Source organism: Hippopotamus amphibius, chromosome 3, assembly GCF_030028045.1.
Source record: "Hippopotamus amphibius kiboko isolate mHipAmp2 chromosome 3, mHipAmp2.hap2, whole genome shotgun sequence".
Classification (NCBI taxonomy): Eukaryota; Metazoa; Chordata; class Mammalia; order Artiodactyla; family Hippopotamidae; genus Hippopotamus; species Hippopotamus amphibius.
In genome coordinates, this window is record NC_080188.1 from 171,779,878 (window position 1) to 171,807,367 (window position 27,490).

Consider the following 27,490-nt stretch of genomic DNA (forward strand, 5'->3'; position numbering starts at 1 on the left):
GCTTTCTCTAGTTGCTGAGAGTGGGGGCTACTCTTCATTGTGGTGTGCAGGCTCCTCATTGTAGTGGCTTCTCTTGTTGTGGAGCATGGGCCCTAGGCACGTGGGCTTCAATAGTTGCGGCACATGGGCTCAGTAGTTGTGGCTCACGGGCTCTAGAGCACAGGCTCAATAGTTGTGGTGCATGGGCTTAGTTGCTCTGTGGCATGTGGAATCTTCCCAGGGCAGGGCTTGAACCCGTGTCCCCTGCATTGTCAGGCAGATTCTTTAGCACTGCGCCACCTAGGAAGTCCCTGTTGTTTCATATTCTTAAGCCATTTTTCTAATTGTGTAACTTAACTTACATGTATTGATAAATACTATTTGTAAATTAAGTAAATTTGTACTTTTTCTGTCATATTTGTAATTATTTCCCTCAGTTTATGCTTAGAAAGGGTTCTCCCATTCCAAGAGTATAAGAAATCCAGCTATATTTTCTTTTACTGCTTTTTTTTAAATTTTTCATCCAGACCACTTGGATTTGGGGGGAAGGGAAGATGATAGGAGCATAGTAGGGAGTTTGCTTTATCTTTTACCAAATTGTGAAAATATAATGACCATAAATTGACTCATTAGTTATTATTGCATAGTATTCTACTCTTAGTAAGAGTTGTTGTTTGTGTGTATGTATATGTGTGTGCATGATTTTTCCTTCTTTCTCACTCATTTTCTCAGCAGGTTAGGTTTCCTATCAACACATACAACAAAGAAGATAATGGAAAAGGCACTCAACATGGAGCCAAAAGCCCTAAGTATTCATGTCAGCTCAAATCACTCACTAGCCATGTGACGTGGAACAAATAATTTATTCTTTCTGAACCTTAGTTATCTCATTTGTAAAATATGGATAATGATTTTTGTTCCTATATCTCCCACAGTTATTGTGAGAATCAAATGCAATCATCTGTGATTTTACAAATATCTCATAAACCACAGTACCATACAAATGGGACTATCATTGCAAACATAGTTTTTCACAGTGATATGATATGCATTAGTTCATTTTATGTAAACTATTCATCTGGTTGAGGTTAGGATAGCTATTCCTGAGAATATATTCTTTGCTGGAGGAATATGAAGACAGAAGGAATAAATGTATGGAACTAACTTTTTTTCTATTAAGATAAAAGCATTTTAAGGAATTTAAAATGCTATCGTGATACAATTAGAAACTTCAATTGGGTTTAGTTCACAAAACTAAGAGCTCCTTAATTGGCCCATACCAGTAAACACTGGTAAGGGAAACTCTATAATCTATAGCTAGACTATATTGATTAATTAATGGCCTGGAATCCAATAATTTCTGAGAAGCTGTCATTCTATCCAAGTACACCATAGTGAAGGAGATTCTTCTTTATTACCTAGAATCTGTTTGGATATTTCCCTTTTGTTTCAGGCCAAGAAATTAAGTTCCTTAATAGGACAGGCATTGTGGTAGTGGGTGGGGATACAAAGATTGTTTACACACTTGCAGAGCTTCCCATCTGCTGCAGTAAGCAGAAACATGAAAAGATAAATTCAATAGAAAGCAGTCAGTCCTATAATAAGGTATATACAGCTGGCCATAGGTGGGTATGTGGGGTAGGTGCTTAGTCTAGGATGATGCACAGGAAGAACAAGGAAAAGAAGTCAGGGAGCATATGACTCCTGTCTTGGGTACTGCTGCATAAGTATGAATTAGAAGTAAGCCTGTCAAAGGACAGGATGTAGGAATAGGAAATGGCATTTGGGATAGAGAGGGCAGCAAGATTAAAAGTAGAGAACTATGAAACAGTATAGTAAGTAAATGATGGACTTCAGGTAGGAGATAATGCCAAGAGTTAGGAAATGGACAGAGTCATGTTACATTCTGTACATTATGCTCAAGACTGTAGATTAATAAAAGTATTATATACATATGTAATGAGATATCAAAACTGAAGTTTCAAATTGAGACTCTAAGATAAAATGGGTATGCATGCTGAAGTGAAGTACCAGATAAACTGTAGAATTTACAAAGGAAATATTCTGGAATCAATTCCATTACCTTGAACCTCTCAGTCAGAACAAGACTATAAAAAGTGGTGAGAGTATGGAGAAGGGAAAGGAATTTGTGAGAGAGAACTTTTGGAGAAAGCTGTGAGGCTCATCCCGCCCATCCACCCCCCTCCCCCAACATATACAAGGGTTATTGGTAGGGAATGCATACAAGATGGGGCTTGATTTTATCTGGGAAATCTAGAGGATGAGAAATGACTAACTGTTGGTAGCAGAGCCCAAGTTGATACCTTCGGATTAGGCTGCACTCCTAGAGGTTTGTCAGGGCAAAGGATGGGTGAATATTTCCTGTGGACCAGAGGACTGGAAGGGTAAAGATTAGAAGAGCAAGAATTCCTCCCTAGAAACTGTGGAAGGAGTTGCAAGGAACACCTGGAATACAAATGTACCCACGAAACTTAAAAAACCATAGGTGAGAGTTCCACAGAGCTGAGACATTTCTGAAGAATTCTCCAAAGTACCCCATGATAGAAGAGTCAGCTTTAAGCATCTGCCAGACTCACAGAGTATCATGGAAGGCTAAGATAGTACTGAAACTTTCTTATTCCCTTTTCCTTCTTTTCTGTTTCTCCCCATGCCCCAAATCTGGAGGGCACCTAAAACCATACGTAGTTAAGATGGAAGGGAAGAGTAGATGAAGAGAGAAGTAAGTGGTTTATCATACTTCCTTCTCCAAAAGCAGACAGACTCTCTGCAACTGGCTTGGCTGGGGTAAGTATGTACTTTTGATTACTATCTCGAAGCGAATACCAATAGGCTCTGAGTCAAGACCTTTGATTTAGAGAAACCATGGATTAACTAAATGGATCATAGACCTAAATAATAAAAGCTAAAAATTATAAAACTTCTAGAAGAAAACATAGGTGATAATGTCTTAGGACACACACACACACACACACAAAACCCATAAAAATTGCTGGTGGGAATGTAAAATTGTAAGGGTACTCTGGAAAATAGTTTGGCAGTTTCTTATAAACCTAAACAAGTACTTATCATACAACCCAGCAATTGCATGCTTGCATATTTACTGCAGAGAAGTGAAAACGTATGTGTACACAACTGTTCACAGCAGCTTTATTCCTAATGTCTAAAAACCAGAAACCAATGTTCTCCAGTGGGTGACTGGCTTAACAAGCTTTGGTACATCCATAAAATGGAATACTACTCAGAAATAACAATGAACAAACGATTGATAGATGCAACAATCCGGAGGGATTTCAAGGACATTTTATTTAGTGACAAAAAAAAGAAGCCAATCTTAAATGGTTGCATACTATATGATTTCATTTATTTCGTTTATATAACATTCTTGAAATAACAAAACCATAGAGGTAGAAAACAAAAAGTGGTTGCTAGGGGACAGGGATGGGTGTGGGGAGGTGAGTATGACTGTAAGGGGTAGCAGAGGGAGTTCTTTTCTGGTGATGGAATAATTCTGTATCTTGACTGTGGTAGTGGTTACACAATACACAGGATTAAATTGCGTACAATATAAACACACACAAATGAGTGCACTGGTGAAAACTGAATAAAGTCTGTTGTCTAGTTAACAGTATTGTACCAATGTCAATTACCTGGGTTTGATATTATACTACAGTTATAAGATATCGCTATTGGGGGAAGTGCTTGCAAGACTCTACAACTTCTTACGAGTATACAAATTTAAAAAAAAAGCGTTAAGAAATTAGTTCTAATTAGGAGAAACTCAAGAAGCTGAGTATATACACCCTACAAATGAATACTACACTTACTCTTTGTTATCTCCTGACAAAGAATAAGCAGATTACTTTAAAACCATGCTTTGTCAGTGAGCCTCAGAATCGAAGACATTACTGCAAAGGTTTTTACTTGAAGGACGTTTGAAGGAGTTGAGAAAATTCTATTCCATGTGCTTATTTTTACCTCAAGACATTGGTTAATTTAAGCATCACTTCCAAAGCAAGGTTGGCAACCTGACAGGCATTTGAAATCCTGCAATGCTTGACAATGTGGTATGACCACGGTTTTTCAGCATTTCCTAGTTTTCCAAACTTTTCAAAGTACATTTCAACAAAAGGCATAAATATCAGAGTCTACTCCTATCCCAACACCCTTCCACATGACATGGCTTTAATGTGAAAATGCTGCCAATATTGATTCTAGGAAATCACTTTACTGGCTTTTATGTGATTAGATGGCTGGAACAATGATGACTTTGTGACATCCTATTGATTTTGCCTCTAAAATGTTTCTCCTATCTTGTCTCTAACTCTTAATTCCCACTGCCAACTGCCCTCTTTAGAGCCTTCCTTATTTCCTATAATAGGTGTTTGTTTGTTTGTTTGTGTGTTTGTTTGGCTAATTGGTCTCCCAAACTTAGTCTCTGCAAAACAAGTCATTTGAAATTCCACTGCTGAATTAATCTATACATGGCACAATTCTGATTAGGTCACTTTCTTGCTCAAAAATGTTTAACCCTCCCCTCCCCCCCATTGCTTATACAATAAAATCCAAACTCCTCATCTGACATTCAAGGACTGTCCTGTGTATGCAATACTGGGTTGAAAATAAACTCCATTCAGAATTTTGAAAACATTTCTCCACTGACATTTGATTTTTAATATTCTATTGAGAATTCCAAAGCAATCCTTTTACACCTCCTTTGTATGTAACCTATTTTTTCTTTCTAGAAGCTTAAAAAAAATTTTTTTTAAGCTTTGTTGTGCTCTTTCATGATGATGTGAGTTGTGTGTGTGTGTGTGTGCATGTGTGTGTGTGCTGGAAAGTCTTTTGTCATTTTTCATTCACTGTATTGGGAATCTGGTGGCCTTCCCAATCTCAACATTTATATTTTCTTGTTTTGGGAAATTTTCTTGTATTATTTCTTTGACAATTTCCTCTCCAAAGTTTTCTAATAAAACTTTTCTTTTACTAGAATCTTCTGGATTGATTTTCTCATTTTCTGTTCCACTTTCTGGGAGATTGACTTGACTTTAGCTTTTATATTTTAATTTCCAAGCTCTCTCTCGTTTCATTGAGGTTCCTTTTCTTATAGCATCTTATTGTTTCATAGATGCACAACCTTATCTTTTGAAAATGTTTATTATGTTTTGAAGTTGTTTTTGGCTCTATGCATTGTCTCTGTTTCTTCTGGGGTCTTTTTTCTATTTGTTTTTCTCTCTGCCTTTCATGTTGAGGAATTTCCTCAAATATCTGGAGATTCTTGGCCATCTGTTTATATTTAAGATTAAAGCTCTAAAGAACTCAATGGAAGTTTTGTGTGCTGGAATAGAGCTTACAGATTAACGAACTTCAGTTCAGAGTACTTCCTGGCCAGCTGTTTTTGAAAAAAATAATTTAGCATCTTAATTGAGATATAATTAACATACCATAAAATCTACCCATTTAAAGTGTACAAATTTCAGTATATTCAGAGTTGTGCAATTATCACCACAGTCTAAGCTTAAAGCATCTCATCACTCCAAAAAGAAACCTCATGTCCATTTGCAGTCATTCTTCATTTGTCACTTTCCCCTGCCCTATATCCCTAGCCTAGGGCAACCATTAATCTACTGTCTCTATAGACTTGCCTGTTCCGGACATTTCACGTAAATGGAATTGTACATTATATGGGTCTTTTGTGACTGGCTCCTTTCATTTTGCATAAAGTTTTCAAGGTTTATCCATGTTGTAGCATGTATCAGTATGTCATTCCTTTTTATGACTGAATATTACTGAATTGCATGGATAGATCATGTTTTGTATATCCATTCATCAGCTGACGGACACTTGGGTCATTACCACTTTTGGGCTATTATAAATAATGTTTATGAACATTTATGTACAAGTTTTTGTGGGGACATATGTTTTCACTTCTCTTGGATATACTTAGGAATAGAATTAGCAGCTGAAATTGTAATGAGGGAATGTAAATGTTGGTATCTGTAGGTCTTTTTATCTGGTTTAATTTCTCAAATTTGCTATGTGATAAATGTAAGCTTGGCTGCTGGCCTTCTAGAACTTGGTGGGAGCTGAACCTTTCCAGAGTTCTGGGGGGGTGAGTGGGTAAATCAATCTCTTTCTTATGTTAGAGACTGCTAGCTGTCTTCCTAATGCCCATCTTTTCCTCCTTCCTCAATAACAGACTCTTGTATTATTGAGGGCAACAAAGTATCCAAGCATAACATTTCCCAGTCTCTCTGCCAGATAAAAGTGACAATGAGAAGCCACTGTGTGAGGTTTCAGGGAAATTGCTCTAAAGTGAGATAACTTAGCTGGAAGAGAGGTGTCCTTTTATGGGCCCCTCTCTTCTGGTACCTGAAACATTGATGCTAAAGCTGGAGCTCCAGTAGCTAACTTGTGTTAATAAAGAGATCCTTGAAGATCTTAAGGATGGCAGAGGAAAAAGCCCACAAGGATCATGAACCCTTTGTCCTAGACTGCCCACCCTCAGACTTCTTATACATGAGGAAAACATAACTTTACCTTAAGTCATTACTATTTTGAGTATCTGTTAATGAGCAAATGATCTGAATCATAAGTGCTAAGACTTCTTTTCAAAATTTCCCTCTGCAGGCAACTATGTCTGATTTTCCTCTAATTTTAAGTAATCTATCATTCAGATTTCTCCTAGTTTCATCAAAGATGGAGCTCATATTTCTGTTTCTTATATTAAGTCATTTTTAAGACCCCCCCCCAAAAAAACCCCACAAAGTTTTTTACCTAACAACTTAAAAATTGGAACTTTCCAATCATTTCCTACCTCATGCCTTTATATACCATGAACTACTCAGTATTTCTTTTCAAGCTCTGTAATTTCCTACTCTCTTCTTTTACTCATTATTTCCATTCTGAAGAGTGCTCTCTCCATGTGTCTGTTTCTCAGTTTAAATTATACCTGTTTTTTTAAGGTTCAACTTACAGGCTACTGCCCTCTAAGTTCTTTCCTGATCCATCCAACAAGAAGCAATCTCACTTTTCCTATACCATTTCTTCCTGGATATTTACTTCTTCTATTGGACTCCTTCAGGTGGGCTGTGTCTTTAGTTCTCTATATTCCCTGGTAGCACATGGCTTTCTAGTCTGTACATAACTGTCACAACTAGATATGTCACTGTGTATCAAGAAATTTGGTTTTTAGAAATATTAATTATTTGGCAACATTTTACTCCTTCTGTCTATGCCCCACAATTTCACAAAGGAAATTCTGAGTATAAGGATTATTATAAATTGATCCCCAAAGCAACACTGGTACCAAATTCCATCAGGGCTTTAGAGCAGAGTTGACAACTTGCAGATCATTGGCTAGACAAACCTGGAGGGTCTTTTTAATCAATTAAGTCTTCATGTTAAAATACCCTATGGTCTTTTGCACAGAAAAGCTTACTGATCATACGTCGTAAACCTTCTTTAGATGAAATTAACTCATTTACAGCTGTTTTTCTGCTATCTTAAAGCAGTAACTCAGACCTCATGAGAATAATTTTATCTTTTTAAAATGTAATGAGTGCAGATAAGGTTTGTAGTTATCAAAAACCTTGAAGTATTCAAAATATTATGATCACTACTTCATTATCCTCCTGATACCCCAGCTAGAATATTTCCTCCTCTTGAAGAAGTGAGATACAGTGATTTGAACAGCATCATAATGAGAAATTTAATGAGAAAGAGATCCCTGGCTTCTTGAGTTTAATGTTCTGGTCAAATTTGGCCAGGTAAGCTGACAAAGAAAAAAAACTATGTTGCACCAAATGAAAAACTAAAACTTCTATATAATTTAGAGACATGATTTAAAAACACAAAAAACACATTGGAAGAAAATTTTAACAACATGCATAATAGTGGCTTACAATCCCTAGTAATAATAAACTCCAAATCATAAGAAAAAATATAATAATAAAACACCAAACCATAAGAAAAAGGACAAATAGCTCAATAGAAAAATGGGCAAAGGGATGAATAAGCAAATCACAGAATAAGAAAACCTGTGAAAAGATGTTCAACTTAATAGGCATTAGGGAAATACAAATTAAAACAAAGAAATACCCCCCAACTGCCTTTTTTGTGAGAGGCAATACAGCATAAAGTTTAAAAATGTAGACTCAAGAGCTAGAATTCTTGGATTTGAACTGCAGTACTGCCATTTTCTAAGCTGTGACCTTGTGCAATTTACTAATTTTTCTGTTTCAGTTTTCTCATCTTCAAAATGAGGTCATGACTGTAACTAGGGTTGTTGTGATGACTGAATGATATTTCATTTATGTAAAGTGCTTAGAACAGTGTATGGCACATAGTACATACTGTATATGTGTCTATTATTACTATTTATCTATCATACTGATAAAATGGAAATAGTTGTTTGAAGGATAAAAGTAATTTTTAAAAATTGATGTTTAGTTGATTTACAGTGTTGCATTAATTTCCAGCTATACAACAAAGTGATTCTGTTTTATGTATAAATATATATATATTTATATACACACACACATTCTTTTTTATAGTCTTTTCCATTACCGTCTATCACAGGATATTGAATATAGTTCCCTGTGCTATACAGTAGGACCTTATTGTTTATCCATGCATAAAAATAATCTTAATCTGTTGGTGGGAAGGGAAATTAGTACACCTTTTCCGAAGGACAACTTGATAATGTGTATACTTGATACCTAGTAGTTCTACTTCAGAAATCTAACCCAATCACACAAGGACAGAAAGGTACATAACAAAAATGGTCATTACATCTCTATTTTGTGCCCAAGAAGGGGGAAACAATTAAAATATCCATCAATAGAGAAGTGAAGTACATATATTACAAAAAACTGTAGCTGTTAAAAAGAATTATGTAGATTTATATGACTGACATATAGTTGTCTAAAATATTTATACTAAAAAGCTAAGTCACAAAGTAATACATGTGATATGATCCCACTTATATGAAAACAAGCAAAACATACATATGTGTGCATTTATGCATGGATTTTTAAAAAAGGTTTGAAAATATACAAACTATTAATGAGGTCATTTATATTGGACGAAAAGGAAGGTGAAGTGGGACTTTTGTTTTTTAAGCTATGCTTATGTATTGAAACTTTTTTTTTAAACAGCAAAGACACAAACATGTTTTACTATACAACTTAAAAACTGAAAAAAGGGGCTGCTTACTAGGTTTGCCTAGAGTTTCTGTCGATTTGCTATAAGAATAGAAATTTTTTCTACTTAGATTTAGACACCATATAACATTTTGGAAGAAATGGCCTGATTTCAGCAACTGATGCATGTGACACAAGACCAGGGGTCTTTGGAAAAATCTCTAATCACACCTGTAAGGTTACCAATTTGAAGAACGCAAGTTGATTAAGAGCTTATACCTTAGTTCTATTTATCTGTGTCTTCAGATGATCTGAGGGCAAGAGAGTTTTTTTTTTTAAACTGTGATACATTCAGATTTCTAGTGAGTACATCCCTATACAAGAAGAATAAAGTTTCTGAAAATTTTCTGTATAGGAAACCTCTATAAATGGAATTGAAAAATAAAAAGGATTGTCTAATATTTGAGATTTACTAGCACCTCTTTATTATGCTGCATTTGAGACAGAAAGATACTACTATTAACTGAAGCAGAACAGCATGGAAGGCACCTATAAGGAATTTAAGTCATTGGAAAGACTAAAAATGCACTGCCTATATAATCAGCAATAGCAGACTTTAGGAGAATATAATCTCTTGGTAATTCAATCCAAGAATTCCTTTAGCCTACCTAAAGCAAAACAGAATAGGAGAGCACTTTGTTTGAAATTGAGAAAGTGATATTTAGTGCAAGCTTAAAAAATAAAGTACGCCTACAAAAAACACCTCCTTTTCTCTCAAGTTTATACATGATGCTGCAGAGTTGAAGAAACTGGCTACTGAATTAGGAATGTTTTAGTTGCTGTACTACATCCTTGTCCTTAAAAAGCAATATTCTGAAAAAGTTTGTCATTCTATTTTATTGAGACATTTATAAAATGCTTTGATTTCTTACAATGATGGAAGTTGTAGAATAATAGAAATCTAAGGGGAAATATCAGAGTAAAAGATCTTTTTTTTAAAACAAAGAGGTACAAAAGAGATATTTAACAGCACAATTACACTGAAAATGGAACATACTTGCAAATTTCATAGAACATCTCTAACCTGGTTCAGGGCTAAGAAGAGCTGATAAAGCAGTAGCCTCTCATCAACTCAGTATGGGGGGCAAGTTACTAGATATAGAAAATGAGAGTAATTCTCTGCCTGGCAAATCTATAACCTGCCATTTTAGAGATTATAATCTATATTTCTCTTTGCTGTGCAGATAACTGGAAATAATGGACTTATTGCCAAAAGAAAAAATACCCAAGTATAAATAAGAGCATCATTATGAAAGGCAGACGTTAGTTTAAATCCAGGCTCTACTACTTAGCTGTGTGATCTTATGCAAGTTTCACAATCTCTTTTGCTTTAGTTCCTCATCTGTAAAACAAGGATAATAATACCATCTAGAGTTGTATTACATGAGAGACTACATTAAAAATACTTGGCACAGAGTAAGCACTCAATAAATACTGGTGACGGTGGTGATGTGTCAAGATACAAGTACCATTTCCTAAATTTTGAACACTGTAGAGACATAAAGTACTACAAATGTGTCCTAGCAGACATTCAATCATTATAGAAGGTTGTTATCCTCAGTGAGCTATGCATTTGAGGTTTGCTCAAGCTGGTAGTCCTAATTATTGAGATACAGGCTTCCTTTTCATACACATCTTCTAGATGTGACTGCAAATTAATGAGGCCAATTCTATATACTATACACAAAGAACAATGCAGCAGTGAAGATCTTGGACTTAGAGCCAAATGGCCCAAGTTTAAATACCATTTTTGCTATTTACTAAGCAGTATAACCTTGCACAAGATTACTTCTCTGTTCCTCAGATTTGTCATCTATAAAATGGTGATAAAACTAATATTACTCTTACAGGGTTATTATAAAGATTAAACAAGATAATGCGTATAAAGCACTTAGTACAGTGCTCAAAAAATGTTAGCTATAGCCATCATCATCCCTTATGGTAATCCTACAAAAGAAAGATACACCTCTGACCACTAGAACTTGATTCAATAGAAACAACACAACTGATTCCTAAATTAGTTCTTAGATATCTACACACTCTCCAATATTATAAGATTTTTAAACTGGCTGGATAATTTAAGACAACATTTTGTACCTTGCCTCAATATGAATGAGCAAGACAAAAAAATAAAATTTGTATTGGATCTTTCCAACTATCATAGATGCAAAGTCAAAGAAGACCAAAATGCCTAATCAAAATGCGCTGTAAAATTGCTTTCCTTGTTTTAAGCAAGTGAACTCCTACCTGTCATCTGTATTGCGAAGCGAGGGAAGCCGAAAGCTTGTGTTTCGGTCAAGTTTTGATTGGCTTTTGGTCCTCTTGATGGAGCCTTTCAGGCGCTTGCTGAAGAACCCCTAGAATGAAAAGGCAGAAGGTGATGGGAAAAAAGAACCAAAAGGGAATCTTGCTGTCTCCTAACTCATCTGTACCGTCTTTGCAAATAATACTCAGATTCTTACAATGAAGACCAGAAACAGAATTCAGCTTTTAATATTCTATACTTGTAAAACTACCTGGTAATGTGATAAAATTTTTCTTCTATGATAATTGGGAAAATTAAACTTTTTGATGGACTTAATTTCTTATTTCTTAAATAGTTTCTATACTAGCTACGGTAAAGAAACTTCTAACTTCTAAGGTAGTATGTTGGTGGTCTTATTAGCAGTGGCAAAATTTGGTCTGTATCACCTTGGATATGGTGTTTGTGAAGTTAAATTTTAAACATAGTTTAACTATTCTGAAGTGAAAAGGTATGTATCATTTATGAAACCAACGAAGCATCTAGATTTCAGAAGAACGAAGTGCCTTATAGTTTTTAGCCCTGCTTACCTTCTGCCACTTCTACCAAACTATCTAGGGTGCCTTGAACATCTTCCTAGTCTTAGCACCTGGCAAATACTGGCATTCAAAAAAGTTTGTTGAATAAAAGAATAAATGCAAGAATGAATGACAATGAGCATTTCTTTTAAGAAACAATTCTATTGTTGGCAGATGAAAGAACATCTTGTAGAAGTATATCAAAATGCCTTGACAAAAGATTGTAATTCAAAGAAAAGTATTTTGATGCATGGAAATGACTCTTTCTAATTGTCATGTGATGAATATTAGCTTATTGAGGCTGTGTACAATAAATATTTCCTTAAGGAGGAAAAAAAAATTCTAGACCAATACCAGCACATCAAATCTGTTGTGTTCTTTTAGTTACCACTAAAGCCCATTGTTTTGGGGTGAAGACTACATTAATCATGATAAGCTAGGTTATACTTATCTAATAACCCCACAATCTTAGTGGCACAAAACGTACTATGTATCTATGAGCAGGTCAAATATGCTGGGGACCTAGCTCTATGCTGTCCCCACTCAGGGACTTAGGCTAAGGGAGCCCCCATCTCTGTGCTTCTATAGTTGCTGCCTCAGGATAAAGGAACAGTAGCAAATTTTGTACTTGCTCTTAAAGCTTTATGTCATTAGTGGTCTCATTTTGTTGGACAAAAAAGTCACATGACCATACCTAACTTCAACAGGGAAAGAATGTACAATCCTATCCTGTATCTAGAAAGAGAACTGAAAATATCTGGTCAACAGTAGTGTGGACTACCACAAGCTCCAGGTAGCTTGTAAACACACAAGCACTGCTAGAGAAAAATGGAAACAAAGTTATTTGAATCAGAAGTAGAATTATTTAGCTGACTGAAGAAAAATGCCTGTTATTTCTTATTCTTGCAGCCCAAAGAATAAGAGTAAAAACTAGAAAATATCACATAGACATAATTCCCTAAGCTGTTTTTTGTTCCCCAGGCTACTTTTTATTATAGGTGTATGGAGATTGATTAGAGGGAAAAAACAAAAAACAGGTTTTTTTTTTTTCTTTAAGAACTTTTATAGGGTTATTTTTAAAAGTACCATATTTCTTAGAGACAGGCATTTGCCTGGTCTCCTGTATAATCTTAGCATCATTAGGGAAAGTCACTGTCATCTGTTCTCCAAGGCAAAGGCTTTATTTACTATTTTCTATGATTCAATCAAGAGGAGTCACTGCATTTGCTCATAAATGTAGTCAACAAACCAGACCTAAATTTATAGAATTCTTTTAGGATCATTTATAGTTGGTTCAAAAACCACTGGCCTAAGTTGAGATTCAGCCCAAGGACCTGACCAAATACCATATATAAATACATTTCTAACAAGACTGCAGTTAAGCAGTTACTGAGAATGCACTAGTAAATGTTCACACATACAGTACTTTACCTTCCTGTGGCACTTATTATATCATACTTCATATTTTAATCCATTTATTAAATATTTATTTATGTGTATATGTTATAGAGCATCGTACCAGGTGTTGTAAGGGAATCAAAGATAAACACAGACTCTGCCTTCAAAAAGGCTGTAATTTAATATAGGATTAGAAATAAATACAAATACAAATATAAATGACACAACATGTATTAGGAAGGTACATGCTCTTAACGCCTGGCATATTTAATCACAAAATAAAACTATCATATTTCTTTGAATCTAGGACACCAGTGATTGTAATTCACACTATTATTTTATGTATACTAAGAAAAAAGCTGCCAAATAAACTATAACACAATGCCTTATCACTTAGAATTTTTATTTTGCATTAAAGAAGTTTTTTAGAGACGTATTTTGGCAGGTTTTGTCACATATCACATAGTGTACACATAAAAAGAATATATACAAAATTGGTTAAGGTATTCCTATCTCACAAGTATATACATAAAATTATGGTTGTTTAAGGAATACAGATAAGGGAAAGTTTAAGACTGCCCAGAGTGGTTGGTGATATTTCACAGAGGTAGTAGAATCTACTACAAAATTCTGTTTTCATTTCCTTGGTATAACTGAAATATGGTTTTCACCTGAGAAGACTGTTTAAATTAGAGCCCTATTTGACAGAAGTTTTCCCTTCTCCCTACCCAATATTCAATGGTACCCAGAAAGAGGATTTTCCTAGCTTATCATGACTGTCTCCAAAATTTACTCCATAAAATAACGGTTTGAAGTAAAGCATATTCTTTGTCTTTGAGGTTCGTGCCATCTTGATTTAATACCCTTTATCACTCTTTGCTGTTCTCATGCATTAATCTCTCTTTCACCTTCCTTTATTCACTAAGGACTTTAGCCTCCTAGCTTGACTATTTCTCTGTCTCTTAGCTCCTAACGCCACGCTTGTAAATAACCAGGTAGTGATCCATCTAATAGCCTAGCTTCACAAGTCCTTAACTCCAATAACCTTTAACCTCCTCTCCAGCCACGTGCTCCTAGAAACACACCCTAAATATTATCATTATTTAGATCTTCCACCTCAGACACCTTAGATAGTAATACTCTTATTTCTGACTTTTCTTCCTGATGAGATATGTCTTTCTTCAAATACATCTGCTCTCTATCCTCACAGAAACCTCCAGTCTCTCTACTGCACTGTTTTTCTCCCTGGCCCTGCTTTTCTCTCTATTCAACCTAAACTCCTGGACCAATCACCTGAAGCTATTCAATCACCAATAACCTCCATTCTCTTAATGATCAGCTATCCAAAATCAAAACTGAATCAATGTTTAAATTTGGTCCCATGGGCTTCCTAGGCGGTGCAGTGGTTGAGAATCCGCCTGCCAACGCAGGGGACACAGGTTTGATCCCTGCTCCAGGAAGATCCCACATGCTGCGGAGCAACTAAGCCCGTGTGCCACAACTATTGAGCCTGTGCTTTAGAGCCCGTGAGCCACAACTATTGAGCCCATGTGCTGCAACTACTGAAGCCCACGCGCCTAGAGCCCGTGCTCTGCAACAAGAGAAGCCATGGCAATGAGGAGTCCGCGCACAATGAAGAGTAGCCCCCACTTACCACAACTAAAAAGAAAGCCTGCGCACAGCAAAAAAAAAAAAAAAAAAAAAAATTTGGTCCCATGATCAGGCTGTCCAGGAAGACCACATAGCTGAATGGGCTGATGCCACTAAATATTCACTATCTCCAAGTTTGGCTTTGCTTCTATTATGTCTCTGCCTGGACAACATGCAGTGAGCCTTCCAGCAACATCATTCCCTCTGGGAAGCCTCAGCGTGTATGGTACGCCCTCTTTCCCACTGGCCCCTTCTGAGCAATTCCTTATCAATTCTAAGCATAGTCAGTATGCTCTGTACCATGAACAGCCCTGGCTACAGCTGAGTGGACCAGGATGGGTAACTGACCGACAGGTAACTAACAGAATTGTCCTGGTAAGAGTTCTACCTGTAGGATATGGTATCATCTGGTAGCTACTAACTGCTCTAGCCTGACCCCTGACCACTCCCTGCTTTGTGCTTTAAACACCAGCAACTCTAAAAGCCTCCAATTCTCTACATTCACCATGAATCTCTGCTACTGCTCATATTCCCTCCCTTTTCTCTGGTTAAGTCATCCTTTCAGACTCAGCTCAGGTGTCTATTTTGACATGTCCTGACCCTGTTCTAGATTAGATGCCCCGCTATGTGCTTACAAGAATCTACAAATAGAGCCAGCCTTACATTTAGCACATTGCATACCCACTGATGTGTCCACAGTCTTCCTCACTAAAGTTTGAACTCCTCAGGACAGGGACTAAACAATTTTTGCATCCCCAAGGCAAGGCTGATATCTGGTATTTAATAGGGGCCCAATACATGTTTGTAGATCTGGCAGTGAAATAATAATAAAAGCCATCAAGGTGTTTCTGCTACAAGTGCTACCACGGAAAGAACAGGGAACTCAATCAGGAAGTGTGGCTTCAAATCCTGGGTCCAATTTCCCCTAGCTGAATGACCTTGGACAAGTTACAACTTCTAAATTTCAGACTTCCTATGTGTAAAATGAGGATTAAAAAATCTTCTTCCTAAGGCCATCCCAAAGAATAAGATAACTGAGTGCAAAAGCACTTTTAAAATAATGGAAAATGGGTACCTATAAGAATTAACTGAATATAACTCTAGGATGAGAGACTACTGGACAGGCTAGGTGAAATCATGACTTTTCCTCCTAGAAACTACCACAACAAAGGAAAGCAAGGAAACTAGAAATACATTCCACAATATCTGGGATTTGGGGCTATTTTGTTTTGTAATGTATGCCAGTGCCTATAAGTGATACTTGGTATATCATAAGTGTTCTATAAATATTTGTTGGCTGAATGAATTTACTGAAGGCTTCCTGGGTATCAAGCACAGGCCAGGTGCTTTCCAGCATGTGATACCTTTTAATTCATGCAACAAATACACAAAGCACATATTTAGTAACTTGCTTTAGGTAACACAGTTAACAGGTGAGGAGTTAGAATTTAAATCCTGTATATTGTTAGTACTTAAAAAGTTTCATGTATTCATACATTTATTTGCCAGATACTTGAGATACATCAGTGAACAAAACAAACAAAAATCTTTGCCTTCATTAATCTTATATACCAACCGAAGGAGAGACAATAAACAAATAACAAAATAAATTAGCAAAAGACAAGCACTGTAGAACGACAGAGCTGTGTAAAGAGGGTTGGGAATACAAAGTGGTCATGGCAGACCTTATGGAGAAAGATTATATTGAGTAAAGAAGAAGGAGGTGAGTTAGTCTTGAGTTAGCAGATACTGGACGGGAAAAGCATTCCAGACAACAGGACTAGGCTTGCCAAAGGCTTTAAGGCAAAAGCACACCTAGTGTGATCAAGACAGAGCCAAGAAGTCAGTGTGGCTGGAATGGGGAAAGCAGTAAGAAGGGTTGTGGGAGATGAGGTCAGAGAGGTGACAGGCTGGTGCTGGTCCCGATAGTGGGGTAGAAGGTACAGTGTGCAGATCCTATAGGCCACTGTAAGGACCTCACCTTTCACTCTGACTTCTAAGGAAATCAACAGTGGGAGACAAGACATTCAAAGCAGTCATAAATAAATATGCATTTGCTTTTCTGAGAGAAATACTTCTAGTTATGAAAATTTAATATGATTTTGAGCAAGAATGTGCAACATACGAACAGTTCATTTTCTTCATCAATTATATGTCAATAGCTGAGATACAGAGAAGCTATCCAACTCTTCCCAAGTCACACAGCTGCTAAGTGGCAGAGTAAAACTTCAAGTTCAGGCAGTCTGACTCCGGAACCCTTGCTTTTTAACCACCACATTGTACTAATTCTCCACATTCTAATTTCTCTTCAAATACTCTAGGCACCATAATATAATGCATTTTCCCCATGTGTACTATACTCAATCTCTACACACATCTTATTATAGTATTATATACCACAAAGAGGCAGAAATGCAATATGACAATTTAAAAATATGAGAGAAAAAGAAAACAAACCAAAAAACCTATTAATGTGACATCTTAGAAAAATTTGCTCCTAAGGCTCTATCTGTATAATTAAACTCGGATAAAACTGAAATTACTTTTATATGTAACTGATTCTGTGGTCACTGAGAAAAAAAATCCAAATATAAAATTGAAAAATAGATGGATGCCAATTAGGAAAATGTTTCCCTCTCTTTCACATAAAGTTACGATATCTATGTCTTATGTTAACTTGAAGAGTATATGATGCTCCTATAAACGAACCCTAAAAATCTTAGAGCATAAATGGAAACACAGGAGAAGACTACAAATAAACTTGATTTCATCCTTCTAACTGACACCAACCTAATCTGAAAGAACACCAATAAAACCCTCCAAACAAATTCTACCTCAAACAATTCTCCTTTGAAATGCTGTTGCTACCATCAACAATTCTTAAAAATAATAAAAAGCTTATCATTTAAAACAACTACAGTATCACAGCAATTGATACAACTAAAATGACTTAGTTTAAGTAGTTGGTACTCACTCTTTGTCAAAAATAAGGCTTAAAATTAGCAACTGCCAGTGAAAGAGAAAAAGCCAAATGGTGTCTTTCTCTGGAGCTTGGTAAATGTTAAGATAACAATAAAAGTTGTCCACCACCTGCAAATTGGAGTAACCCCCGAAGACTGAACTTGGCTATCAGGGCAGTAACTGAAATAAAACTGCTGCTATGCAACCGCTCTCAGAAGCCTCAGTGGTGGTAATCAGAGACACTGACTTGCCAGAGTCCTAGCACTGCTGCTGTTCCCTTAAGACATGGAGTAGAGGCAGAGAAACATGTCATCACCTTTCACAGAAAAACACAGTGACGTGCAACAGAACCCTGCTTCAATCCTGTTTGAGACTTTTCCATATCACACAAGGGATTAAACAATTCTAGGTGATTAAGTAATTTTAATAGCAGTTCCTTAAAATGTTATATGACTCATGCTAAGAAAATGTCACCCTGTCAACTAGAAAGAACCCAGGTGAGAATTGTTTTTATTCTTGTTTTAAAGTTTTAGTTTCATTAGTAAATAACCTCTGTGTATTTTGCATATTTTGGCGGTTCATATTATTATGGACTGTAATTACCTGAGAAGAGGGGCCAAGCCATATATAAATTATTCCCTTCCTTGTTTCTTTAATATAACTTAGGAACTTGCAGATGTTTCATAAATGTTGACCAAAATCTAATTGCAGAAAACTAACAAGGAAAAAGGAAAAGGAAGGGTAACTGAAAACATCAAACTCTACTTTTCAGTTATCATATTTTACTTAGTTTATCTTCCAGTTATTGGAAGTCTAAACAGAAAGGGAAACTCTAGGTAACAAGAATAATAACAAAACAATCAATTAAAATGCTTTACAGTTAATTAGCAGTTTCAATGTGAGTAATTTCTCCTCTAGTGGAGCTTTCTGATTTGGGGTTTTTTGTTTTGTTTTTGTTTATTTGCAAATTTAAGAATCAGAGGGGAAAAGAAAAGATTCTCTCATAAATTACAATTGTTTTTCTAGCCCAGAGCTGATGAATCAGAATCTTTGATGTGAAGCAGTGATCTGCATTTTTGAGAAGCATCCAATGAGTCTTTTGTTAAATGAAGTGAAACTTTTATTATGAAACTCTTCAACATATAAAAGCACTGAAGTTAATATAGCAAACATATACCCATTAATCAGATCTAAACAATGCTAACATATTGATATTAGATTAAAATATAAAAGTAAAATATGTATATTATGTGATATAGGTTATAATCATTGTATATAATATAACATGATAATACAGCTTACTGATATGCTGATTTACTAGGGGGAGCAAAGATGATATTAAGCACATCTTTTCTATCCCTAATAATATTCTTTTTCTTAAAGATTCATTTTCACTTGATAGAACACCGTTATGCCAGATTTCCTTTGATTGTTCTCTTCTTGTTAAAATTTTTTAAACTTTTTATTTTCAACTTTTATATACTATGTTTTAAACATCTTTTCTATTAAAAAATTAGGTTCATTGAAGTATAATTTATAAAAGGCAAAATTCACTATTTTTAGGTGTATAACTTAATGAGTTCTGAAAAATGTATACTACCACAATTAAGATATAGAACATTCCTATCACTCAAAAAATTTATTCATGCCCTTTATAATCAATCCCTTTCTCCTCCCTCAGTCCCTAGAAACCACTAATCTGATTTGTTTCTATAGTTTCATCTTTTCTAGAATGCTATATAAATGGAATTCTGCAGCAGGGAGTCTTCTTTCACTTAGCATACTGTTTTTGAAATTTATCCATGTTGGTGCATGTATCAGTAGTTGGTTCCTTTTTATTCCACTATATGGATGTACCACAATTGGTTTATCCATTTGCCAACCGATGGACTTTTGGGATGTTTCCAGTTTGGACCTATTAAGAATAAATCGCTAAAGATTTTGTGAACAAGTCTTTACTTTTAACAGGAGTTAAAAGCCTAGTTGGAAATTCATAAAGGATAGCAGGAAAGAAATGGCAATTAACATTAAGATATTAATGAGGTGAGTGGGGAGGGATCTTGAGAAGGGAAGGAATCTCTGATGTTTTTTCCTTTATATTTGGAAAAATAGTACAGAGAGTTTTGCTTTGCCCAGCTTCCTCTAACATTAACATCGTATGTAACCATAGTGTAACCACAGGAAATTAACACAGGTACCATACTTGATACAGGCTGGGACCTGGGACCCTTTGTTGCACTGCTTGCACCAGGACAAATGTCTCCTCCAGCAACAAAATACAAAGAAACTATAAGGAACTAAAAATAACTGCATACATGCAGTTGGGGCAAATTATGAGAAATAAGATACAAAAAGACCAAAAACCCAAATGCCACTTCTGAGGAGCTGGGAACAAAAGCACCCTGCACACAGCTCTACCAAAGGAGTGGGCAGATCACCTAGGCCAGCCCTCCAACCTGACCCCTGTATCCACCCCTACCCTTACCCCATATAAGGAGCCAGCTCACCTCCCCATCAAGGAGCAAGCAAGGAAACCTGTTACTTATTTTCACTTCTTCCTGCTGCAGCAGGGGCCCAAATAAAGCCTTGCCTGAATTTCTTGTCTGGCCTCATCAATTTGTATTGATTAAGGAGACCAAGAACCCTGGTTGGTAACAAACTGACTGAAATTACAGACTTAATTCTAATTTCACCAATTTTATCACTGTACTAGTTTTCTATTGCCACTGTAACAATTACCACAAACATGGTGGCTTAGACAGTACAAATTTATTACCTTATAGTTCTGTAGGTCAGAAGTCCAACACAGGCTAAAATCAAGGTGTCAGCAGGGCTGTATTCCTTTCTGAAGGCTCTACGGGAGAATGCGTTCTTTGCCTTTTCTAGCTTCTAAAGGCCACTCACATTCCTTGGCTTGTGGTCCCCTTCCTCCATCTCCAAAGCCAGCAATGTTGTATTTCTCTGAAAGGTTCTCAATTTCTAAGGCCTCATGTAACCAGAATGAACCCACAGGCTAATCTAGGATACTCTTCCTGAAGAGGAAAGTTAGAAACTTACACTCAGCTAAAAATAACTCTATGCTTGTTTTGCTTTTGTGAAATATGCTTGCTGCCGGGAGAAAAACAGGATGACCTAACAATCGAATGCAACTTATGATGTTTTGCTAAAAAAGGGAATGTTCTGCACCTGCTCTTGTAAGTTTCTGTTTGGAAACTTCCATGCTCTATAAACATGTGCACTATAAAAGTAAAGCTCACCCTGAGCTGGGGGCCCAGAACTCTGGAGCATTAGCTTGTGGCACTGGCTTAATAAACCTGAGTTCTCCAACCCACCAAGTGTGGTGCTTGGTTTCTCGACAGACCGATTTCTGCAACATTCCCACCTTGAGGTCTTTAGCTTTAATCACAACTGCAACAGTCTCTTTTGCCATGTATGACAACATAGTCATAGATTCTGCACATTACGATGTGTACATCTTTGAGAGGCCAGTACTCTACCTTGCACACTTAATTTATGTAGTTAATTTCTTAAGAGTGGGCATTTAGATTGTTGCCAATATGTTGCGATTACAAACAGTGCTGTAAGGAATACCTTGTACATATCTATTTTCATGTTGATGGAGGGTGTATTTTGAAGGACAGCTAAAAGTAAGGTTGCTGGGTGGAAAGGTAAGTGCATGTGTAGCTTTGCCAAAATCCCCTCTAGAAGGGTTGTACCAGTTTGCATTCCCATCAGTAATGTATGAGAGTGTTTGTTTCCCACAATTTTGCCAACTGAATTTGTCATAGTCTATAGTTTTGGCTAGCCTAAAGGGTGAGGTAGTATCTCTGTTGTTTTAATTTGCATTTCTCTGATTATGAGTGAGCATGAACATTGTTTTTATATGTTCAGAACAATTTTTATAGCTTTTGAGCACTGCCTATTCACATCTTTTTTCAATTTTTCTATTGGGTTTTTGGTCATTCATCCCTCATTTTTAAATAATTCTTCATATGTTGTGAACATTTTCTCCCAGTCAGCTGTCTTTTAACTTTGTTATGATGTTTTTTGCCATGCACTTAAAAAAAATTTTTTTTTTTGCCTCTGGCTTTTCAGTAATCATTCATTACAGAAGAATATTTTTTAAGGTTAATGAGGAATTCCTCTAGGTTTTCTCCTAGTAGTTGTACGGTGTGTTTGTTTGTTTGTTTTTTACACTTAGATCCCTAATCTATTTGGAGTTTACTCCTGTGTAAGGCAGGGGATACACCTTACATCTAATTTTATCTCTTTTCCCAAATGGCCACTCAGTTTTCCCTACATTATTTATTTTGAATACCAGCTCCTCAGGAAACCATTCTTGATTTCTCTAACAGAAGTTAGTCTCTCACTTCTGATTACCTAAGATCTTTTGTTTACACTACTGTTTTCCCGTCTTGACCAATAATTAGTTCTATTCCCATTTTATATCCCCTACTGAGTCTTAACTCCTAAAGACAAACATTATTGAGCTCATCTTTGTATTTCTTCAATGCTTAGGACAAACTGGGCTACTTAATATATATTTGCTAAATGCTAATAATGATTAACCTGAATTATTAAGAAAATTCCAACTCACTCAAGGAAGTAGGGAAAATATCTAATACATCTGAAGAAAAAAAACTCAACATTTTAAAAATAAAACCAAATTTGGTATTTAAAGAGGAAAAATTTGGTATCTGAAATACACACTTCTGTAGACTACCTCAGTTCCTGCTAATGAGGTATATGTTGATTTTCTTATGACTAGAAGAGACTGCTGATCTTACTCAAGTTCACAGAATATGAATATTAAGGAAGATGGCCTTAAGGGATAAAATAATGAGAAATGAAGGGTCAAAACTAAGAAAGAGAACACTCCACCTAAGTGAGGTCTATTAGTCTATTGGACAGTCTCCCAGAGGTTATCATGGAAGCCTGAAAAAGCATCATATAATGTGAAAGACGTTTTTTCATTGTCAGGGGAGATGAACTAGATGAATTTAATTGAAGCTTTCTAGCTCTCATTTCTAGGACTCTAAGAATAACAGCATCGCAGATGAAGGGGGGCTTTGGAGCCTATTAGTTGTTTAAAAAAAAATAAAATTCTTCCTGCCTCTGGTAAAACAAAATGTGCACCTAAAACCCATGTTATGGAAATGGTGATGAGCAAAAGATACAAAGTAAAACAATGTAATTACTCTTTACTAATGTCTATCAGCATAGGCTTTTAGTTATTTTTTTTTAAGTATAGAATAAAGTGGGGGAGGGCAAGGAGAAGTGCACCACGGAAAAGATTTTACTAGGCATATTTATATAACTCCTAGAGGCTATTTCCTAATTATACTCCTTTTTAATGCTGCAAAGATTTTTTTTTCCATTATGAATTTAGGCCCCCAAATATTAACAAATTAATTCTTAGTATATAATACCTTTTAATCTGCAAACCTGCAAGGATCTTAAAATATTTGTGTGGTATTTCATTATCATAAAAAAGGCACCATATGCCTTAGAAGAGGTCAAACAATTTGTTCTTGGTCACATAATGGAGATGCTAGCTGAACATATATTAAACAAATATGGTTTTTGCTACTCTTTTCCCTGTTCTAGGTCCAAATTCTTAAATGCTAATAATATGAAATCCTTGTACTGATACTCTGGCAGAATTAAAAAGGGAGGTGACACTGGCCTTGGATCACATGAGCAGAAGAGTGCAAAGCCTTTTTCAACTGCAGGTAGCTGATTTTAATAGACAAGTGCTCCTGAGTGACAGTGATGGTCTCACTGACTGCATAAGATATGAGCCCACGTGGCCAAGGATAGATCATCAGGTTTTGACCTTCACTTCTGTTCGTTGTAGTATCTTTTTTTTTTTCATTTAAGCTTTAAAAAGCTGAGAGCAGACCACATTCCTACACTTCCAATTATTCTTCGAGTGAGAAGCAAACTAAGATAGTCCCTAGGAGTCACTCTTTCTACCAATAATCTCACAGGGCTTCCAGTGAAAGAAAATTATTTATTTCTACTCACTGTATTCCAGCCTTAATTCTACTTTATTTCACAGATTAATGTAGAATCTTTTTTAAAAAATCCAGTGTACAATGTTGATTAATTTAAAACCATCACCTAATGATGAAGATGCTATGGCATAAAAGGTTAGCGTCTCTGCAAAGTGCATATCTTGGGCAACTGTGAATGTCACCTATTTATTGAGTTTTCATAAACAGATTAGGAAAAAGAAAAGGTCAGTGCTGGAGTTATAAGATGAATAAGATATAGTCTTGATTTTCTAAAAGAGTGTTTTTAATATTGTTATTATTTTTTAAGTTTTATTTTTATTGAAGTATAGTTGATTTACAATGTTGTGTTAGTTTCCAGTATACAGCAAAGTGATTCAGTTATAGATACATATACATATACATCTACTTTTTTTCAGATTCTTTTCCTTTATAGGTTATTACAAAATATTGAGTATAGTTCCCTGTGCTAGTAAGTCCTTGTTGGCTACCTATTTTATATATAGTAGTGTGTATCTGTTAATTCCAAACTCTTATTTTATCTCTCTCCCTCCCCTTTCCCCTTTGGTAACCATAAGTTTGTTTTCTATGTCTGTGGGTCTATTTTTATTTTGTATATAAGTTCATTTGTATCACTTTTTAAATTCTACACATAAGCAATACCATATGATATTTGTCTTTCTCTGACTTACTTCGCTTAGTATGATAATCTCTAGGTCCATCCATGTTGCTGCAAATGGCATTATTTCATTCTTTTTTATGGCTGAGTATTATTCCATTGTATAAATATACCACATCTTCCTTATGTATTCACCTGTTGATGGACATTTAGGTTGCTTTCATGTCTTGACTATTGTAAATAGTGCTGCAATGAACATTGGGGTGCATGTATCTTTTGTGTGTGTGTGCATATATCTTTTTGAATTATTTTCCCTGGATATATGCCCAGGAGTAGGATTGCAGGATCATACAATAGCTGAATTTTCAGTTTTTTAAGCTACCTCCGTAGTAGCTGTACTAATTTCCATTACCAAAACTACAATAATCAAAACAGTATGGTACTGGCACAAAAAGAGAAACATAGATCAATGGAACAGGATAGAAAGCCCAGAAATAAACCCACACACCTATGGTTAATTAATCTAAGACAAAGGAGGCAAGACTATACAATGGAGAAAAGATGGTCTCTTCAATAAGTGGCACTGGGAAAATTTGGACAGCTACATGTAAAAGAATGAAGTTAGAATATTCTCTAACACCACACACAAAAATAAACTAAAAATGGATTAAAGACCTAAATGTAAGACCAGATAGTATAAAACTCCTGGAAGAAAACACAGGCAGAAGAATTTTTAACATAAATCACAGCAATATCTTTTTGGATCCCTCTCCTAGAGTAATGCAAATAACCAAAAATGAACAAATGGTATCTAATTAAACTTAAAAGCTTTTGCATAGCAAAGGAAACCATGAACAAAACAAAAAGACAACCCCCAGAAGGGAGAAAATATTTGCAAATGATGCGACCGACAAGGGATTAATCTCAAAATATAAAAACAGCTCATACAGCTCAATACCAAAAAACCAAACAATTCAATCAAAAAATGGGCAGAAGATCTAAATAGACATTTCTCCAAAGAAGACATACAGATGGCCAAAAGGCACATGAAAATATGCTCAACACTGCTAATTACTAGAGAAGTGCAAATCAAAACTATAATGAGGTATCACTTCACACCAGTCAAAATGGCCATCATCAAAAAGTCTACAAATAATAAATGCTGGAGAGGGAATGGAGAAAAAGGAACCCTCCTAGAAGAGTAGTTTTTAAATTGTCTGGATTATGTATCAAATGAGTAAAATATTGTTGGTGTGCATTCCTAAAACTGTTCACTTATAAAAATAAGAATGTTCTGATGTATGACTATAAAACAGTCAATAACATAAAAATTTTATGAGTAAAATTTTAAAAATCAAACATTTATTATTTTCTTTCTGCAACCCAAATGGATTGTGCTGTGTATGTACACCCCATTCTGGAGACTACTAACTAGAATATTACAGACCAGGGAAGGCAACTATATACATAATGGCCCTATGATACAATGGTATCAGTATTATAATGGACAAATAAATACACATTCCAAAGGAAGAACAGGGAAGGTCAAGGCTAATGTTGCCTACAAGAGGTATGGAGACACTGGAGCTGAGTTTTTAAGGATGAGAATACTTTCAGGGAGTACAGAAAGTGGCTTTACTAAGCAGAACTATACAAAGAAACCTGAGAAAACCTGTTTGAGGACCTCTAATAAAGATGGAGCACTAAGATGGAACACTCTTTGGAGGCTTAAAGAACTGGGAGTAGGGAAGGGGGTATTGGGTATAAAGAAATGAGACTGGAAGGGCAGCCCAAAACTAGGCAATGAAAGGCTCTCTGTGCCAAGTTAACTTTGGTTTTGGTCATCCAGTAAAACATAAGTTAAACGCAAAAGCTTTCAGCAGGTAACCAATGCTTTTTGAAGGAAAAGCTGCCTATGTCTAAAGACATTCAAATGAGGGGAAAGAAGAAGGGAGAGAGGGAGGAGAGTGGAAAGAACCCACCGTGCAAGCCAAATAAAATACAGAAAATTTGGTCATATCCATGGGCGTGGGACCATATAGAGCTACTAAAAGACTTTAAGCAAGAGGGAGTCAAGTAATCATCAGATTTAAATTTTAAAGAGACCTCTCTGGCAGCAGTGTGAAAGCTAAAGTGGGTGAAGGAGGAATCAGAGGCCAGGAGATGAATTAAAATCTCTACTGTATTAGATGGAACCAGCTACATATTTTGAGGGGCTCAGTGCAAAATATTAGGTCCCTTGTTCAAAAAGCAGGAAAACAGTGCCATTAAAGGTACTAAAATAGAAAATGTTTCCCAGCAGTCTCTCTCTCCATCTGCCATTGTATTTTTAATTTGCTATTTAATGTCATGTTCCCTCGGGCACGAGGAAAAGAAATACAGACCTTCGCAGATGCCTGGGGCCCTAGCCCACAACTCACTGTGTGGGTGACCCACTGGCTACTAAGTTGCCCCTCCCCAGCCACCAAACCCATGTGCCATGCCCTGGTCCAGGGCAGGGAAATCGAGCCAGGCTTCTTCTCTTTCCATGGCTGCCACTCCAACTCACCAGGTGCCTGGAATTGGGGATGAACAAGAGGCTTGCCTCAACTGAGTTGTGGTCTTTGGCCACCTGCCAGACACCAGTGAAGATGACAGAAAAGGGCAAGGACAGCCCCACCAAGAGTGTGCAGCCTAATCCCTACCTTTCCTGTGCTTGTGCACAGACCCCGCTACGGTGAGAGAGTGACAGCTGTGGCTGGGTGAGGCAGAAAGAAGAAGGGTGCCTGGGGTTCCAAGGGGTGGGAAAGTGGGGAATGTAGAATCCATCCCAGAGAGGCAGTGGGAGA

At 36.2% G+C, this 27,490-nt stretch overlaps 1 protein-coding gene across 8 annotated transcripts in view; it reads right to left on the reverse strand.

Annotated features, from left to right (window-relative positions):
* The window catches only part of RASAL2 (RAS protein activator like 2), a 367,842-nt gene that overhangs the window by 49,927 nt on the left and 290,425 nt on the right, over nucleotides 1-27,490 (reverse strand). For all 8 annotated transcript variants that reach the window (XM_057729587.1, XM_057729590.1, XM_057729589.1 and 5 more), the window contains one exon: nucleotides 11,448-11,557. In XM_057729587.1, the coding sequence (XP_057585570.1) occupies nucleotides 11,448-11,557 (110 nt within the window). The remainder of the gene's footprint in view (nucleotides 1-11,447; nucleotides 11,558-27,490) is intronic.